This window comes from Oxyura jamaicensis, chromosome 3 (assembly GCF_011077185.1).
Source record: "Oxyura jamaicensis isolate SHBP4307 breed ruddy duck chromosome 3, BPBGC_Ojam_1.0, whole genome shotgun sequence".
NCBI classification, from domain to species: domain Eukaryota; kingdom Metazoa; phylum Chordata; class Aves; order Anseriformes; family Anatidae; genus Oxyura; species Oxyura jamaicensis.
Genome location: NC_048895.1, coordinates 52,635,115 through 52,654,396, shown reverse-complemented (window position 1 = coordinate 52,654,396; position 19,282 = coordinate 52,635,115). Strand labels below are relative to the sequence as shown.

Here is a 19,282-nt window from a genome sequence, read left to right as displayed (position 1 = left end):
TTGGTTTCAGAAAAACAATTTATCTCATTAGACTTAATTGCTGAATTAAAGATTCTAATTTCCTTTTTCATACCTTGGACCAAGGCGCCAAATATAAATTCTGTCTATGGTTCAGTCTGTCAATACAGTCAAGAATTAGGATGTTCCTATTTCTGTATCCTAAATAATGTAACAGAATCAATTACAGTTTTCCATAGATGACATCTGGTATTCACAAATACAACCTGAAACATTAAAACAAAATCAACATGAAACTAAAGTTTCCACCCATCCTCGTTCATCCTCAGTAAACATATTATTGTTCTGCACAGCGGGGTGGATTTCTCATATTTATATAGACTTCAGATTGGAGACTGCGTGCTAAGGAACAGGATGGGTCATGTCCTTTTCAAACTCCAGAGCCAGAGCATAGTAAAGCACGTAGTATCACTCTAGTGACTGGCTAGCTTGTAGGCTATGAGCAGCCTTGGAGGAAACCATGCCTCCTGAAATAGTCTGCAGTGAAGGAACATGTTTCCTCACAGCTTCTGTGTTGCTACCATATACTGCCAAAGTTGCAAAGTTCTGACAAGGTTGGCCATTGCAGTCCATATCAAAAGACGAACACTGGAGAAGATTCAATGGTAGATGTTGCTGGGCAAGACTGGCGACATTGAACCACTCCTGTGAAATTACTCTGCCTCTGCCCCCAGACATGTCCAGGGTTGTGAACTGGGAATTAAAGTTATGGATTTTACCTTTACGCAGCTGAACATCTCCCGTCAGTTTCACCATAATTTCATGCCAGCATAAGCAAGCACTGTCAGCACTAGTCCCCACTCTCACCTCCCCTTCTGTTTGTTTGTGCTGTACTGCTCTGTCCTCCCTTGCTCCACCCCAGGTGTTCACATCTTCCCAAGGTGAACAAAACTTGGACCTGAACCAAGTTAAATTTATTTCCCCCCCCCCCTTTATATTACTTTTTAATCATGTCTACTTTTTTATCCAACTCACCAAGTGAATTTGCCTGCACAAATGCTACTACCTGCACAGAGAAGGGGACAGCTCAAGCAAGGCAATGAGAGGCTGTGAGCTCAGCAGAAGCAAAGGCAGAAGGACATCTATCTTAGTAGCAGCAGCAGCTTGTGCTGTGTTAGTTATTGTGAAAGTACAACAGTCATCACTATGTCTGCATGGCTAACCTTTATCCTGCCAACTTGTATTTATAGTGAAAGAGATTCTAGCCATTTTTTCAACAAAGGTAATAGTATATTTTATATATGTAGCTGAAATTGTGTAAGAAATGCATGATATCAGGTATAGAGGTTGAACACATGGGCTGCTTTCATTCCAATATTACAGCCCTATAAATGCCTAAATATGGGTAATCTCACTGGTTTCTGAAACTAATACATATTATTATTATGTAGAAATATTTTGAGAATCTCTATTGTATAAGAAGCAAATGTTCCCTGTGAAAATATCTGGCTTTAATTTCTTTACCCATAGTCATTGTACCTGCTGAAGTAAGTACTATTCACAGCATGGCACAGCTATCTATGAAATAATTTAACTACATCATGCATAGTCAGCAGAAGTTCAGCACTGTAATTTGGAGAAAATGGCTCCATGCTGTCACTGCCTAAGCTACACATTATGCTGCAACACTTTCCTTTCCTTCCTACCTACTGTAGAAATATGGGCATTCTTTCAATTTTATTGAAGTATTCCATCTTAACAACACATTTCCAATAGATTAACTATATATATATATGTATTTTAATGTAATTTTAATCTTCAAGAATTCAGCAACTATAAACCATAAGAAGTAATATCAATAGCATAAACAGGTAGTGAAATTCTGAAAGTATTTCTGAAAGTGGTGGGACTTTAATTCCACTTAAATCAAAATCATTTTATGTGAAACAAATATAAAATCGTTGTTCGTTGTTCGGTTTAACCATAACACTGAAATGACTCTGTTTTTAAACATATACCAAAAAGTAAGCTGCACGAGACGCTGAAATGAGCACCAACCCTGAATTTTGCAGCATGGTTTCAAGATCTGAGACTTAATGTTTTTGCTACAAGGCGTTGTGGGTAACCTATCTATAAGACCACTTTTACAGAAGAAATTCAGGAGTTTTAGAAATAGTGTAAAATGCAAATTCTCAAAGCTGCTCTTTGAATGCATGTAGAGGAAGTACAGACATCTCTCCGTTACCTGTGCATGATGTACCCAGGTGGGAAATTAACCAGAGCCTGACTTTCCACATCACTCCTGGCTGCAACAGGAAGCCTGAGGGCAAAGAGCAGAGCACGTGCTGCTCACACCAGGCCCTCTTTAATCTACTTCTGTTTAACGCTGGGCTGCTCTCCACACTAAAATGTTTGCACTTTTTCAGAGACAAAAGTACCAAATTTATTTTAATTTGCATTTACTTGTTATAACTCTTACTCTGGGAAAACAATAGTTGTTGTACAAGGAAGACATGAACCATTAGGACTCTGGCATCTAAACCTTCCTAAATAACATAACCACATAACCTGGCAGTAAAGTTATAGCTTCTTTTGAAAACTAAGTAATGTATGGAATATTACTTCTAGCTGCATAGTGCAAGTCACTGGAAATAAAAATATTTTGGCCTAATAAAATCTAGGAAGGACTGGCAATGAGCAAAAGAAAATCTGTCACAAGAAAGTCCCAAAGCTGGAAAAGTATTTTGGAAATAAATATTTATTATTCTTTTTATTTACAGAAAATAACTCTCAAGTAGCAAACCTCTCAGTTATGACACATAGTAATCTTGGCTCATTATTTACAGACAGCTATTGCTGCCCATGACTTTTACAACACTTATATCGATTTCTCTGGTCCAACATTTACCAGTGAAGTCAGTACTGGCTTAAAAAATAAAGATCACTTTCCAGCTCATGTTTGAAGTATATAAACTTTTTGCCATATTTTTAGTACAATGGAAAAAGCTGTGATAGTCATATGGTAATGAACAACTCAGTCTCTACCAAGTGCTATACAAGCTGTGTAGCTTGGTGTTCAGCATGGTAATAACAGTCCTGTTAGTCCAGTCAAAGTGATAACAGATGTGATTTGAAAGCACAATAGCATAAACTTGTCACCAAAATGTGGTCTTCTGGAAACTGCTTTTATTACAGGAGAACTATGACTTGGCCACCACAGTTGATGGCTACATGCTTTCATTGCCACAAACTGTGAGAATCAGTAGAATTAGAGGTTATTGTAGAAATGTGAATGTACTTTATGATGGTCTGTAGTAATTCTGTACATCTCTTATGTCTGTGTTCTTATAGCCACTTGGGCACTGAAGTAGCTGAAATGAGAAAGAGGCAGCAGTCACAAAATGAAGGAACATCAGCTGTGTCTCAAGCACCTGGAAACCAAAGGCCCAACAACACATGTTGCTTTTGTTGGTGCTGTTGCTGCAGCTGTTCATGGTATGTCCTGTAGTATATTTGGTTCCATATCCACCACAGGTAAACAATGAGAATGGAAAGAGCCAAGTACTGGGAACATGAAAACTTCTGGGAGAGGATTGCTGCCAAGAGGCACAATTTAAACATTTCACACGCAATAAATAAATAAATAAATCCCTGATTTGTTTGGACATCTTGTGAGGGGGAAGAGGAAAGAATAGCAAATTCAAGATATATTTACCCTATCAAAATCATAACTAAATGAGAAAATTTTGCCCCTGAAACTTATATGTGAGAGACTTAATGCTGAACATTTTATATTTTGTGTTCAAAGTGTCGGAACTTTTTCTGCTTGTACTTTTGATATTGCAGTTCTTTGCATTCAGGAAGAAAAAGGGGAGACTTGTATTATTTCTTAGTTGTTAAATAATATATATTCTGTAAATCTGAAATCATAAGCCTTGAATTCTACTTTACCTTTTAACTGGTGTGTCAAAATTTTGTTGGAAAAAAAGGCTCAGTAATTGTGGTTGCTTGTCTGTCCCTGAACAATGTGTTGTCTTGGGAAGTCAAAGAATTAAAGACAGTTTCAGAAATAGCTTAAAATTTTCAGTGTCTTGAAAAACATTAAGTCTTTACTTATTTTCATGAACACAGTCAGTGTTGAAAGAAAAAGAAATTGACCTGCAGTGATCAGAGCCAGTGCATCCTGTTAAATACAGAGTTCAGTCTCTTTGGACCATTCATTTGTGTATCTGTTATTTTCACTTGAATCAGCCCTCTAGCCCCTGTCTAAAATCAGAGGCTATTTGCCCCCAGTACATTTAAAAATACATGCAAGTGGATATTTGGAGCAAAGATGAAGGAGTACTCATGCTTTTACAAAGATACTTTGCAATGTGTTCATTCCATATAGCAAAGGGGCAGAAGTGCCTTTAATGGAAAGAAACAGGAGGATGTTTTGCTGTTGTTTTCTTCTGCTTGTGACAAAGGCACAATATAAGATTTGCTACACTATTACAGACCAGAGGTCCATTTAGTTCAGCATCCTACCTCAGGATGCTGTAGTGGATGCTAGAAAGAAAGGATAAAAGAAGTGAACATCCACATCCTCATGCTTACCCCAACAAAAGTCACAACTTCTGGCAATCTGCAGTTTAGGGACTTTCTGGCCCAGAGGTTATATCTATTGTTTTTGTAGCCCTTGATGGAATTTTCTTTCATTAATTTGTCATATGATTTTCTGAAGTGACTTCTGTAATTCACCTAAACTTTTGGCATCTAGTTTCCCATAGAAATAAATGCTACAGCAGACCTGTGTTCTGCATAAATTATTAACCCCTCTTATTTGTTTTAACCTGCTACAGAATAATTTCATTTGATGACTCCTTGCTCCTATGATTATGAGGAACAGTGAATAATTGTACTCATGATGATAATTTTTAGAAAGGCTCTGTTGTATCCCCCTTTATGTGTCTTTTCTTACATAGTCTCCTCTATAATTTCTGTAATACAGAAATTGACCCAGACCTTGGTTTATCCTCTTCTATCTATCCACCTACTTGTGTTTTTCTCTATATCTTTCCTTTTCTACTATCCCCTGTCTGAGATGTGTGACCAGAACTGTTGCAGTAGTCAAGACACAGGTGTACCATGGGTGCACTCTGTCGCAATGCTTTCATGAGCATTGTGTCCCTTGAACTTCCTCCACAGCTTAGAATTCAATGCCATTACATATTTGCTTTAAATTGTAGGATGTCCTTCCAAATGCTTTAGTAATTGTTTTTGCTGTTGATATCCTTTTTTTGGGGGGGGAACAAAGGGAATGTTGAATGGTAGGGTTTGGGTGTTTTGTTTGTTTGTTTGGTTGGTTCGTTTTGATAATGTAGATTAGACTGAACATGCAGAAATTCTGTCAATTTAAGCTAATATTCTGAATTAAGGCAAAACACACAATCAAAAGAGGTAGTGACATGCCTTGTATTTTCTAAAAACAAAGAGATAAAATAGATGATAAAATAAGTCTTTTCCAGCTCTATCTTCTGTGATTCTACAATGGAAACCCCAAAAGAAAAGAGATGGGACAAATTCTGAAAAAGACAGCAGGAAATGCTTCCGAATCTGAGTTAAAATGAAGTAATCGGTTCTGGTGCCAAATTTATTTGGTGAATTTGAGCTGTCCAGGTGGAGTACAAATTACTGTTCTTGCACCAGTTACTTACCCTAAAGAGAAAAAAAAAATGAAAAAAAAAAATGAAAAAAAAAGAAAAAAACAAAACCATAAACTTTGCTAGTCACTTATTATACAGATGATTCTAGGTAGGTAATTTTCTAGGGTCATGTAACAGGAAGGCTTAATCAGTCATTGTAACAGGTTCTCTGGACCTAATGTAATTACATGCTTTCCCTAGTTCCACAGGTACTTGAGTAACATGAATTTCTCAAGAGATACCAGTCTGGAAATGTCGCTGGGTTTATTAATGGTAATAATAATGTTTTAGCTGTCAATATCAAGATAAGAAGGCTTTTCTTCTGTTTTTCCACCAGCTTATGTAACTGAGGGACAGCTCTTATATCACTGTCATTTAGTGCCACAACTTCCTCACTATTCACAGAAAAGCAGGGAGGGAGGAGGGCAGCTTTTAGCATAAAGCTTTCACTTCTGTCTATGTGAAGAGCTAGTTCAATAGTTCGTATCTCCATACAAATCATTCAAATTTTAAAAATATCTTTCGTGAATCATGTGATGTTTGTTTCCTTTTGTCCTACCCTGTGTTAAAATCAGAACAGGCATTAATCTTCTGTTTGCATAACAGCATAGGCAAATATTCACACATTTGTTTGGAGAAATAATACTTTGCCTAACAGAGACTTGTTAGCAGCAACAGGTTGAATCCCAAAATTATCCAGTACATATTTTTACAGACTTTTTTTTTTTTTTTTTAATTCTCTAATAATTCCTTCTTAAAGATAATTCTGGAGCACATTTCTATTATTGTGAGTTAATGCCAGAAGGCATTTCAACCCCACCCAGCCCTCCCTCCCAGCTGTTTGGGGAGAGAACTGGAAAGGTGAAAGGCATAAAATTTGTGGGTTGACATGAAGACAGCTTACTAAGTAAAACAAGGCTGCATGCACTAGCAAAGCAAAACAAGGAATTCATTTACTGCTTCCCATGGGCTGACAGATGTTCAACTATTTCCAGGAAAGCAGGGCTCATCATGTATAACAGTTACTTAGAAAGACAAACGCCATAGTGATGAACGTCTTCCCTTCCTCCTTCTTTCCCTCAGTTTTATTGCTTAACATGATGTCATAAGGTATGGGATATTACTTTGGTCATTTTGGGTCAGCAGTCCTGGCTGTGTCCCCTCTCAGCTTCCTGTGCACCCCTAGCTAACTTGCTGGTGGAGCAGTGTAAGAAACAAAACCTTGACTCTGTGTAATCACTCTTCAACACTTGGTGTTATCAACACTGTTTTCTCCACAAATTCAAAACATAGCACTATACAATCTACTATGAAGACAATTAACTCCATCCCAGCCAAACCCAATATGTCCATTGGTACAGATCATGGAATCATAGAATCATTAAGGTTGGAAAAGACCTCCAAGGTCATCTGGTCCAACCATCCCCCTACCACCAATATCATCCACTAAACCATGACCCTAAGTACCATGTCCAACCTTTCCTTAAACACCCCCAGGAAAGGTGACTCCACCACCTCCTTGGGCAACCCGTTCCAATGCCTAACTATACTTTCTGAGAATAAATTTCTCCTGATTTCCAACCTGAAATTTTAGATAATTGTCATGACAGTAAATTGCTTAGTTTAAATGGACAGAGCAGAGTTTTCCCAGATTGCCGAGATGGAGATAAATGGACTCCTTAAGATGGCATTTAATTTTGATAGGTATGGTCAGTAAGTTGCTCAACTATTTAAAGCCTTTAAGTGGTGGTTCCTGAGCATGACTAAATCATGAGTGGTTCCTCCTTAGTGGGGAAAATAGAGTACTTCGGAAGTCTCCAACAGCAAAAGTTTGTCCATTTACTTCAGAGGCAAATAATATATGCCTTCTATAAAACCTTGTTCTCTCTGTTGACCAGATATAAGCCTTAGGTGCTTACTTTGGAAGGACTGCCTCACTGAAGTGTCTACTATGTAAGTACAAGTTAGGTACCTAAGGTGCTAAACTGAATCTCACCTTGTGTCTTAAGCCACCACAAAACACCATTCCCACAGAGGAGAGAAGAAAAGGCTTCCTCACAATGTATAACTTCAATGATTCAAGTAGCCATAACTGTCCTAGAATGACTATCTATAATTTCCTCAATTTCACTGTCTTCAGAGAGCTGCAGTAGTGTTTAGTGCTATGGCTTTAGTGCTTTGAGCTCAGCGTGGCAAGGTAAAGGTGGAGGAAGACCTTTATTTCACTTTCTTTAACAGTCCGCTAATTCAACTTCCTGAGCAGACATCTATCTAGCCGCTCTCTTGCAAACATCTGTAAATCACATTCTTCAAAATAATCTCAAGATGCAATCATGGAGATATTGGCTATTTGCCAATTTTACTTTGCTTCCTCTTTTTTCTCCCACCCAGAGAAGTCACAGCTTTTTATCCTCTCTTCCTTTTATATGGTGCTCAGTGAATTTCAAAGCTTATGGATATCCTGATGCCTAATAAGACCTCTCTTATTTCACCATACACTGAAAGTTCAGAAGAAATCCACCATCTGCCCTGCAAGACCTTTTCTGTATCGGAGCCTGGGGGACATTAAAAAACTTCCTTGGGATGAGTGAAGCTGATCACACAACTGTACCTACTTCTGTAGCTTGATTCAAGTATCTGAGCTGGATGGCCTTTTCCTTAAAGGAAACCTTAATGAGACCTGCAGTAGTTGCTGAAGAACTTGTGGAAGAGGGAGAGGTGCTCACATGTCTAGCAGCGTGACCCATACAAAATCTGTGCCTGCCATTTTATTTCTTGTGACCTTTCTGTGACTAGTTTCCCACACCCAAGAGATCTGGAGGAAGATAGGGTATTTGCCAGCTTGGCAGTAAACAAGAGTTGTGTTGGAAAGAAGCCTCTCCCTTCCAGCTCTAATAATTTGCCCATGCAAGCTGTGAGTTAAGTCTGAAACTTCTTCCCGATTACCTTGTTACACAAATATTTTTCTTTATTAAAGGGCTCATTTTCCTTGCCTGGGTTTAGGAGCTGACTTGGAACTACAAGAAGATACTTATGTCACTTGTGCCTTGAATATGAGATTACAGATATAGTTCTAAGATGTGATTTCGAATTATATTAATATTTTTTTTCCTCTATGGGGTTCATTGTTCTCCTCCTCCTAACTAATAGCATGAATAGTACTCTAAATTAAAAAATAAAAATAAAAATCTGTACTTCCAACCTTTAGTACTTTGAGATGAATACTTGTTTTCTAGCATATTCATTGTTAGTTTGCCACTGAAAAATTGTGTCTAAGCTTTGCATGACTCTGCACAAGGCAATCTCTGAGGAACCTGCTTTGGCAGGGGGTTTGGACCCGATGATCTTTCGAGGTCCCTTCCAACCCCTACAGTTCTGTGATTCTGTGTGATTCTGTGATCACTGGGGGTTATAGTCAGGGCTGCTTTATCTTTTTTAACTATGGAAGAAAGTTTGGAGGGGAAGGAATCAAAGAATGGAAACAAAAATAAACAAACAAAAGAACCCCAACAATTTAATGCAACAAATTATAGCCACATTTTCTGAAATGTGTGCAAAAACTAAAATCTATATTCTACTTCCCAAGCATGTCTGCAGCAGAACTCTTATGCTGGGAGTAGACTAGAGGGGAACTGGTACAAATAGAGACACCCAGGCTCCAGCATTTTGTTAAAAGTTTTTTTTAGAAAAAAAAAAAAAAAAAATCTTTATCTTCAAAGGAAAGGCTCTCACACATTTTGAAAAACATTTTGGCTTTATTATTATTATTTTTTATGCACCTAGTGTTTTAATTCTTTTTTTTCTCCCTCAGTGAGAACATATCTCAAACAGATGTACCCAACTCCCTATGTTGTATTTTTTCAAAATGTCAGACCTGAGAAAAGCAAATGTGTAAAAGTGCACTGGGAATTATTGTTCTGTAGTTTAGAATATGGAAGCATAGACTATTGCACCCTATTTTACTGAAATAGAAGGTGATATTCTAAATATATATACATATTTAACAGGAAAAGACGTTCAATTCTGAATCTTTTTATACTTTCAAACATCACAGAACTTCCTTCAGTTTTTATCATTTGTGGTTACAGAGGTCAAAGATGAAAACATTACATCTCTTTCCTGCAGAATAATTTATCCTGAGGGATAGTGGGCTTAGCTAGCACAGGAACTTGTGCTATATGCTTCTGTGAGACAGCCTCACTTGCTTTGCCTCGGGTTATCACATTGCAATGGGCAGCACTGGTGCTTCCTGAGGAAAAAAGCACTAGTTTTCCTGACAGGTAGAATTTAACGCTGTACAAAATCCATTACATAACCTGTCACACATGCTACTGAAAGTGGTATTTTAGAAAACTAGTTTTAAATCACCTTGTCTTTAAGTCCACCAATCCTGAGTGCTGAGGCCATGATAGAAAGCAGCCTGGCAGGCATTCCTTGTGTCCCAGGAACACACCATGGTGTGAGCTTAGGGTGAAGACTTAAATGCTTAGCCTTCAGAAGTGGGCCTCTCAAGGATCCTGAGCTACTTAAAATAATAAATTTAAATTCTCAGCATTTGGAAAAACAAGCAGAAGACACTCTAAAAATAAATGGCTTGTCAAGTATTCTTTTCATGCTTTCATAAACTGTGTTAATACTTGAGAGGTAAAGCATTTATTTTCCCTTTAAAGCAAATGAAAGGGATGATCTCTGAAGTTAAAAAAAAAAAAAAAAAATAGAGAAAGGAATCCTGTCTTCCTAATGGGTACGATATTTAATGATCTCTCTCTGCTTTGTAATTCAAAAGGGCAAGTGATTTTTCAGGAGTTTTATGGATGCTTCATTCCTAAGGGCAGGTGGGGGACAGGTGGCTCTGTACATGCTTGTTTACACAGCTCTCCCAGGGCATCACAGTGTGACCTGCCAACCTCTGGGCTTGCACCCTTCAGTGACACTGTGCCAGATTGCCAGTTTTAGCCTAATAATTCCTGGAAGTCTGCTATTCCCTTGAGCCGGAACACAAATTTATCTCAGATGTGATTTGTGGCAGGTCCAATCCCAGAGCTCCAGAGGCAGTGAGCAGAGAAAGATTTTGACCATTTCCTTCACCTCTCTGTGAAGCAGATGTGAAATGCTACTGTTTGAAAGAGGGGAGCACATTTCTTCTATGTAAATAATGCCACTAAGTGTGAACATATGACAGATTGGGTTTCAGGTATGCTAACTGCAGCAAACTTTTCCTACACAATTTTTCCTACATCTACTTCTAGAGAGCGAGATGCCATGGCAAGAAATCAAAACGCTAACAGTAAACTGAAAGGACTACAGAAATAAAAATTACAAAAAGCAGAATTTAATGTAAAATCAACTAAAGAAAGCTTAAAATTAACCTGTTAAGTGTCATGTGAAAGCCTGCCTCAGTCACTGTGGAGCCCTGATCTTCCCTAGTCAGAAAGCAGCCCAGAAATCAGTATTTCCAACTCCATCCATCAACTTTTGTCTTCCTATTTTCCCCCTGTCTTCTTCTCAGCCTCCTGCCACCTACCTCCAAATCCCATTGCTGAAGGTATTGTGAAGCCTTTGACCACACACTGACTCCCGCAGCAGGAATGAGTCTCCACAGGCCATTTGCCACACAGAAGTGGCCTTGGTGCAGGTCATTGCCCCACTGGGACATGTAAAGTAGATCAGAATCCTGTATTTCTCTAGAAGAAAGCAACAAGCCACACAATGCATATATTTCTGCCAGTGTTTGCAAAAGGGTAGTCACTAATGTGTTGCTGGACTACCATGAAATCATAGTGGAAGCACAAAGATACAAAAGATACTATACGTGTTCAGCTTATACACATTATTTTAAATGAATTTTTAGCCAAAAGCTCTGGTTTGGAAAAAATGTACCACCATAAATTCAGTCTAACTCCATGCAAACTTACAGATGTTTCTATTTTCAAAGGTATGAGATAACTTTGTTCCTCCCCACAGTAAAATAGAAGACTAATGTGAGGAATGGAGCAATAGCTTATCATGCAGCCAGGCTGTTAACTTTGCTCCCAAGCCAGTGGTAGAATCCTCATTAACATCAAAAGCAGCACTGCGTTCTCTTGGCCAATCTTTCAAGATTAGGTCCTTGATACCTTAAACTATGAAGTTTGTTTCATATTGAGAAATAAATGAAGGCTCATGTGTTTACATATACATATAACTACAATAAAAAATACCAATAAATAAACAATAAACTACAGTAAAAAATAACTTAATAATATAGTGACATTTCTACCTATCTGTGATAACACAAACAGGTTACAGAATGGTAGAACATAAATATAATATATTAGCAAATTTTTAGTAAATGTTTCTGAAGCTTCATAAGCCAAATGCATAGATTCTTATGTGTATAATACCGCTGAGATAAGAAACACCTATCAGTCAAAAGCAGAGTTCAACTGCAGAAAATAGTCCTATTTCAAGCAAACAATTCTGCAAAGGAATTGGAATTAAAGAAAAAAAAAAAAATGAGAACAACAATCCTCCTAAATTGAAGAATAAATATATGTTCAGAGGGGATTTGGGATTACAGAAGGCTCATTCTAATTCAGCCATACATAAGATGCTGACAGTAGCTCCTTAGAAGGAAAAAGCAGACTAAATCTAGTTAACTTTAGAAAATGATCTTGATTCTGTCCTGGCACAGCATGCAGGGTGTATTCAGGGACAGCTGCTCTTGAGGAGACTGGAGGAGAAAGTGAAGGCAGAATCACCTCCACTGGGGTACAGAATGTCTCCTTGGAGGCTGTTTAAGAGATGGATAGCTTCAGAGCATCAGCATCTTGGCTCTCCCTCACCACTCATGCCCGTTTCCCACCTGCCTGTGCCAAAATGCTGTTCAGCCTGGTGTCTGAAGGAAGATTCTTAATGTCAGGACAGTTTTTCTATCACTAGCACACAGCTTGACTGTTGCTGTGGAAAAAAGTAAGAAAAAAAAAAGTAAAAAAAAATAAATAAAAACGAATGCTGAGGATGCCTGAGTCCAGTTTGTGCTACAGTTTCAGCGATCTTCAGTTGTTAGGAGTATGGAGCTTTTGAAATCTCCCCAGATTTTTTTAAAATTATTATTATTTTTTCATTATTGAAAATTTGTCAATTATATATTTACACAAGGATGCATTAACTTAGGAGTCTGTGGAAAAACACAGAAATGGAGATGTGAAAGATCAAAATGGGTCTGATATCAAAATAGAAGCTCAACTAAGGCTTGTTATAGATGGTGTCATTTTAAAGGAGCAAAATACTCAGCTTTATTCATCATGCAGTGTAAGAAGGGCTTAAATATTTAAATGCAAAAACAAAGCCAACAAAATCTTACTCAAATTAAACACATTGGCTGCATGTATATCAGCAAACTAAATAGGTCCAGGGGCCAGTTGGGCTCAAGCAATCAGCCATACCATTAAATTGTTAGCAGTTGGTACCTCCATATCTGTTTTGGCACAGTTTTAGAGAGTGACCTATTGCATGTGCAGAACTCACCCGTTTTGGATATGGTCTTTATGGATTTGAGCTACGGGCTGTCAGTAAGCCTCAGTGCCAGAGAACTCTCCCAACCCCTGCAAGAATAAATGCAGCCTGCAGTTCTGATCTGAAAGAGGAAAAATATTAGGCTACTTAAATCTGTTAGCAGCAAAATTTCCATCTTATGATGGCTTATTTTTTAACCATGTATCATTCCAAATCGGTTTAAAATGTCAGTTAAAACAGGAATAAATGCCTAGTGCTTTTAAGAGAAAAAATGAGAAAAAGTATCATGGAAATGAGTCTGCACCTCTAGTAGATAACACTTATATGATGGGAATCCTCGCACTTGAAAGTGGGTCAGATATTCATTATGGGAGGCAGAAAGGCAAAGAAGATGAGAATCTTGTCTAGTCACTCTTAATAATTTCATAGCACACTTATTGGTCTAGATGGTAATTCTGGCTCTTCCAAAGTAGATGATTTAGGCCTGATACTGGCAGATACTGAGCACCCATTATGGTGGATATTTTAGTAAATGGATAAATGGATATTCCTTTTGCTCTTTACAGTCCCTTTTGGTATTCGTTGAAAGTGCTTGTCAGCTCAGCAACTTGTTTAACAATATCTGGAACCCAGAAGTTGGCATCCATCAAAGCAGAAGCTTGTCTGTATTAAATACAGACTGGCCTGACAGTTGTAATTCCTGATTGTTAGATGGACAAATGTTAAGTGGTATACGGACAAATAGTGGTTATACGGACAAATGTTAAGTCGTATACGATTGTAGTTTGGATAAGTGTAAACTAGTTTGACCCATGTTAATTTCATAAATAAAATAAGCTATTCATAGGCATCATGGTAGGAATTACACTTTACAAATGCATAAAGCCCTTTGAAATTGAAGAATTTTAAAACACTTTATGAAAAATTATGGATTTAGTATGAATGCTCCAATGCATCTTCTCCCATTTGGAAACAGCCACTAAATCTACAGAAGCAAAGGAGCGACCCTAGTCATAGTGAATTCTTTACTGCTGCTGCTATTTTCATCCCTTTAAACCAAGAATAATCAAAAACACTATGGAAATTGAGACTATGCTCATTTACCTAAATAAATTGAGACCATTAAGCTTGCTTACTAATGGATTGGATGGCTTTTATTCATCCAGTTACCCTCGCATAATTTCTATTTCTTTGAACACTAGACAACTGCCACTTTTAATTGTGTCAAGTATATGAAGGAATTGCTTGCAAAATAGCTGTAGCCAGGAGTAAGGATACTGCGAATTGTCTGGTAATTAGACGTATCCATTGTACAAAACAGGATATGAATGGTAATCTTATTCAGAAGGAAGGAATGAAGGTGACAGCCAGACTAGTGAGCTGTTGGGTGACCTGACAAGAGAAATACATCCTTAAGTTGAATCTTGCCTAAAGCAGAAACCAACCCTACTGTAACAAAACAAAGCCAGAGTAATTATATTAAGAATCAGTGGCAAGGGAACTTAGTCAAATTACATCAATGGATTTCTTATGTATACAGACATTGCATTCCTTATGTGAGACCAAAAATCTCAAAAATTTATCCTAGAGGATACTCAAAGTTCCCAAAAGATGTAATAGCTTCTGGTGTGGCTATTATTATGTAAAAGTAATATAATCTCCTTGCAGTAGAATACATCAGAAAGCATATTTTTCTTAAAAATTTTAAGAACAAAATACTTCTGAGAAAAAAAAAAAAAAAAAAAAAAAAAAAAAGAGAGTTAAAAGAGAGTTTAGGAAATCACCATTTTTTTCTTCTTTTGCACAGTTGCAACTTTTGCTCAGTACTAGTCTAACTTTGAGGAAGATACTGTCCTTTATTTCAGAAGTTCAAGTACAGTGCACACTGGTAGTTTCCATCTGCCTTTGGATGCCTGCTCAGCTGCAATATCTGTAGCTAGGTAGATTAAATCAGTCACAAAAGAAGAGGGGAGAAAAGCAAGTTCAGCAAGCCTTGGCTTTCTGAATGACTGTCCATAAAAAGGACAAGACTGTTTTCACATACTCTTTAGCCTGAATTTACTCTAATTGACCTTGGGAATATCTCCCTCTTTCACTGAGGAAAAAAAAGAAAATAATAATAATAATAAAAAAGATATTCTGAAATGTAAGTATTGTTACTCTTCTTTACCAATGTGTGCAAAGACCTGAAGGGAAGGTGCAATGAAGACAGAGCCAGGCTCTTTTCAGTGTTGCCCAGAGCCAGAACAAGAGGGTTCAGAACAATAAATGGACACAAGACGTTCCCTCTGAACATCAGGAAGCACTTCTGTACTGTGCAGGTGATCAAGTACTGGCACAGGTTGCCCAGAGAGGTTGTGGGGTTGTGGGGCTCTTTGGAGCTCTTCAGAAGCCACCTGGACATGGTGCTGGGCAGCCTTCTCTAGGTGTCCCTGCTTGAGCTGGGGTTGGACTAGGTGGCCTCCAGAGATCCCTGCCAACTTCAGCCACGATGTGGTTCCGTGATTCTGTGTTTGACTAGGGGAAAACTAAACTCAGATCTTGAATGCTTGCAAAACTTTTGTTGTTGTGGATATATTTTTGGGTATGAACAGAAAGAGTTATCAGATTTTAGATCTGTTACATTTTAAATTATTAAATATACTGGAAAGGGAATAAAGTGGAGCTCAAACCTTTTTAGGTACTGATTTTACTGAGCCTCTATGACTTACTTTAGCTTAGCATTCATTTTTCAGTAAGGATGATTTACCTTCACAGCAGCATGTGGGATGCAATTTAATAACCTTATATAATGATCTTACATAAACTCTAAAATCTTGTCCAAGACTTCCCATTAACAAAGAGATGATTATACTCTTAAGCACTAGATCATTTGGTTTCAATTCCGCTTTTACACAAGCTAAGGAGCAGCACAGAAAAGTAAGAGCATCAAAACAGAGCTACATGCCTTAACGGACAAGACCTTAATAGACTGAGATGATGCAGATAGCTTAAACCTTAATTTTTACTGATCTCTTTTTTTCTTTTATGGTTTGTAGTTGCATCTGTAATGACTTTGACCAATCGCCCTGAATCCATCACAGTATTAAGGAAGCACTGCTATTGAAAAGCCTGCTCTCCCCCACCTTCAAAGCATGCCATAAATATACAATCTCAGATAAACTGAGAGATTTCTTATTTTTCAGGGGGAAGTTCATGCTTCTGAATTAAAATAGGGTTGACCTTATGATAATCCTTTTAAGAAAAGCATTCACACACCTTAGTTCAAAATTTCATGAGGAAGAAAGGTAGGACTCCCTTGCTCTTTATCTAAAGTGTTTTAAGTGTATTTCATTCTAAACTCTCACATTTCTTGCAGAACTAGCAGCTAGCTCTTCACACAGTAAATTCCAAACAGCACTGCAAAAGCAGCACTGGAACTGGAGCAAAGACAGGTTAATTGGCTGCAGTTCCTTAGTCACATCTGGATTGAGTGCTGGATTGTAGGTATTAGAAATACTGCAGCAAACAGGCCAAGATGTGTAGGCACAGGATTTTTTGGCCACAGATCATCATAGAATCATAGAATGTTTTGGGTTGGAAGGGACCTTAAAGACCATCTCGTTCCAATCCCCCTGCCGTGGGCTGGGACACTTCCCAATAGACCAGGTTGCCCAAAGCCCCATCCAGCCTGGCCTTGAACACCTCCAGGGACAGGACATACACAGCTTCTCTGGGCTCTGGGCTGTTCCACCCTCATAGTAAATAATTTCTTCCTAATATCTAATTTAAACCAACCCTTTTGTACTTTAAAACCATTACTCCTTGTCCTGTCATTACACTCCCTGACAGAGTCCATCTTCTGCTTTCTTGTAGACCTCTGTTAGGTATTGGAAGGATGCAGATAACTCTTCACTCCTATCTTCACACACTTCACAGCCACTTGTCTAGGAATCTCATGACTTGTTTAGGGAAGCAAGAATACTTCAAAATAACACACAAAACAAATGCAGTTTTTGTTGTGTTTTGGGATTTTGATTCTTTTAGGCATCGCTCTTCAAACTTCTCTCAATAATTCTTAGCATAAACATGACTCTAATGGAAGGTGAAAGAGTATTAGCAGGACTCTGAGAGATAATAAACTAGTAGACTCCAGGTATCATGAAATTAAGAGTTATAGCTTTCGGATTTTCATGTTAACTGTTTTCTTATTAGAAAATCTCTTTTATAATTATCAGAGAGATTACTGGGAAAAAAAAATCTGCTATGACAGAATGTAACTTTTTTAAGAGTTTTTTAAAGTCAAGCACTTTAATAAATCTAAGCACAATAATTCATTTAAATGTATTTTATACTTTATACTTTATCATGTTATACTACCTGGAAATAAATACAAATGACTAGTTTGTTATTAGTAACTAGTAGTTTGTCATAGTAACTAGCACCTATTAGCAGTGAATGAAACCAAAACTGCAGATTATTTTACTGTATAATTAAATAAAAATGATTTTAAGAGTATTAAAAAAAAATAATGAAATTTCATGAATCTGAAACTTATTTTTTCAGAAATGCTGTTTTGTGGAAAATGAAGTGTTTAAAATCCAATTCAGAAGTAAATTATCTTCAACTGTCAATTTGTACCCAACACAAAATTCATTTCCAGTCATCTGTATTCCCTACCACACCACAGTGGAAAGGGCTGTGAAACAACTTCTGTACCCATTAGTGAAAATCCGACCAGAAAATTTCCACCTTGAGTTTCCCATTGGCCCCAGGATTTACGGTATGCCGAAAGATGCATATGGGAGCCAGAAGTCTGCCTGCATTTACTATTACTGGATCTTGAGCAGGCACTAAGCTTTTCAGTTGAAAGATCATTCACAGCACACACAAGTGCCCAACCGTCTGTTACATACCGTATCTCAGCTGTATGCTCTTCAAACAAAGAGATGGAAAAAGAGGAAAAATCTGAAGTATGCCACACTACAACATACCAATCTGAATCAAACAGAAAAAATACCACCAAAGAAAATTGGAAAGGGGGAAATTTAATGTGTTCTAGCCATTGGAAGAAATAAAGTGTCTATTTTATCATCTGGCTCATTTTTATTTTACATTTTGTGACCTATGAAGAGGGAAAAAAAAAAAAAAAAAAAAAAAAAAAAAAAAAAAAAGGCCACTTATCATCTAGTTCTCATTGTGGCTTTTATGGTTACAGGTCAGAATGTTGTGCTCATCGTGTAAGCTGAACTAAACTGAACACACAAATTTGGAAGTTTGTGACTGCACATTCCTTTCCCTCACTGAAGCGTTGAAATATTAGAGTTTTTTTTAGATGCAATATAAAATCTCCAGGATGAGAGAACTTTGAACCTTGCAAATACTTGTTTTATTTAAAAACAAAACAAAACAAAATGATAGTTTTTTTTGTTGTTTTTGTTTTTTTCTTATATGAGGTAAGCTTGCAGATTCAGACCTCAAGTTCTCCTTGCAGACACATTTTTTTCACTCTAAAATAGCTGAGTCCAAGGTAGAGTGTAGGTTTGCTTTGATTATTATTATTATTTTTAAGAAACAATGTGTATCTTACACCATCTCTTGCACCATCTTTTCACTTAAGGCAAATGTAACTCTGGCAATCAGGAAACTTAGCACCACAGGTACCTGGACTTTTTGAAAGGAGTTTATAGTTTCACTGGACACTGCCAAGTAGGCTGATTATAGCCTTATGGTAATTGTTGGCTTTTCCCCAACAGGCTGCTTTCCTGTGGCAGTCTACTAAACACGATCTCCCTCATTTAATTTAAAGCATGAGACAATTCATTGCCTCAAAGAAGTATGTAGCTATTTCTCTCAAAGATCCTAACTTTTATTCAACATAAAATTTTACATCCTACATTTCTTCACTGAATTCAATGAAGATCCGTAAATCTTCTTTCATTAAAGAATTAGGACGGACACTAATTCTAAAATAAATTCCTTCACTTTTTTTTTTACCTTTTTTTTTTTTACTTTTTTTTTTTCTGCTTTACCTTTGGACAAAAATGATCATGTTCTGCTGCCTCATTTAAGACCAGATTCTGATCACCTGTAATCATTCTGTAAATGATTCCCAAGGCTCTTGACCACCGCTTCCACTTCAGCTTCTTGCAGACAATCAATGT

At 37.4% G+C, this 19,282-nt stretch overlaps 1 protein-coding gene and 1 long non-coding RNA gene across 5 annotated transcripts in view; both read left to right on the top strand.

The window, feature by feature from the left end:
• The window catches only part of RGS17 (regulator of G protein signaling 17), a 73,130-nt gene that overhangs the window by 39,643 nt on the left and 14,205 nt on the right, over positions 1 to 19,282 (top strand). For all 4 annotated transcript variants that reach the window (XM_035320436.1, XM_035320434.1, XM_035320437.1 and 1 more), the window contains exon 2: positions 3,310 to 3,453. In XM_035320436.1, coding sequence (XP_035176327.1) covers positions 3,335 to 3,453 — 119 coding nt within the window. In that variant the 5' untranslated portion in view covers positions 3,310 to 3,334. The remainder of the gene's footprint in view (positions 1 to 3,309; positions 3,454 to 19,282) is intronic.
• Positions 18,262 to 19,282, top strand: part of LOC118163614 — a 2,067-nt gene continuing 1,046 nt past the window's right edge. Inside the window, exon 1 of the long non-coding RNA XR_004749137.1 lies at positions 18,262 to 19,280. This is a non-coding gene — a long non-coding RNA (uncharacterized LOC118163614). The remainder of the gene's footprint in view (positions 19,281 to 19,282) is intronic.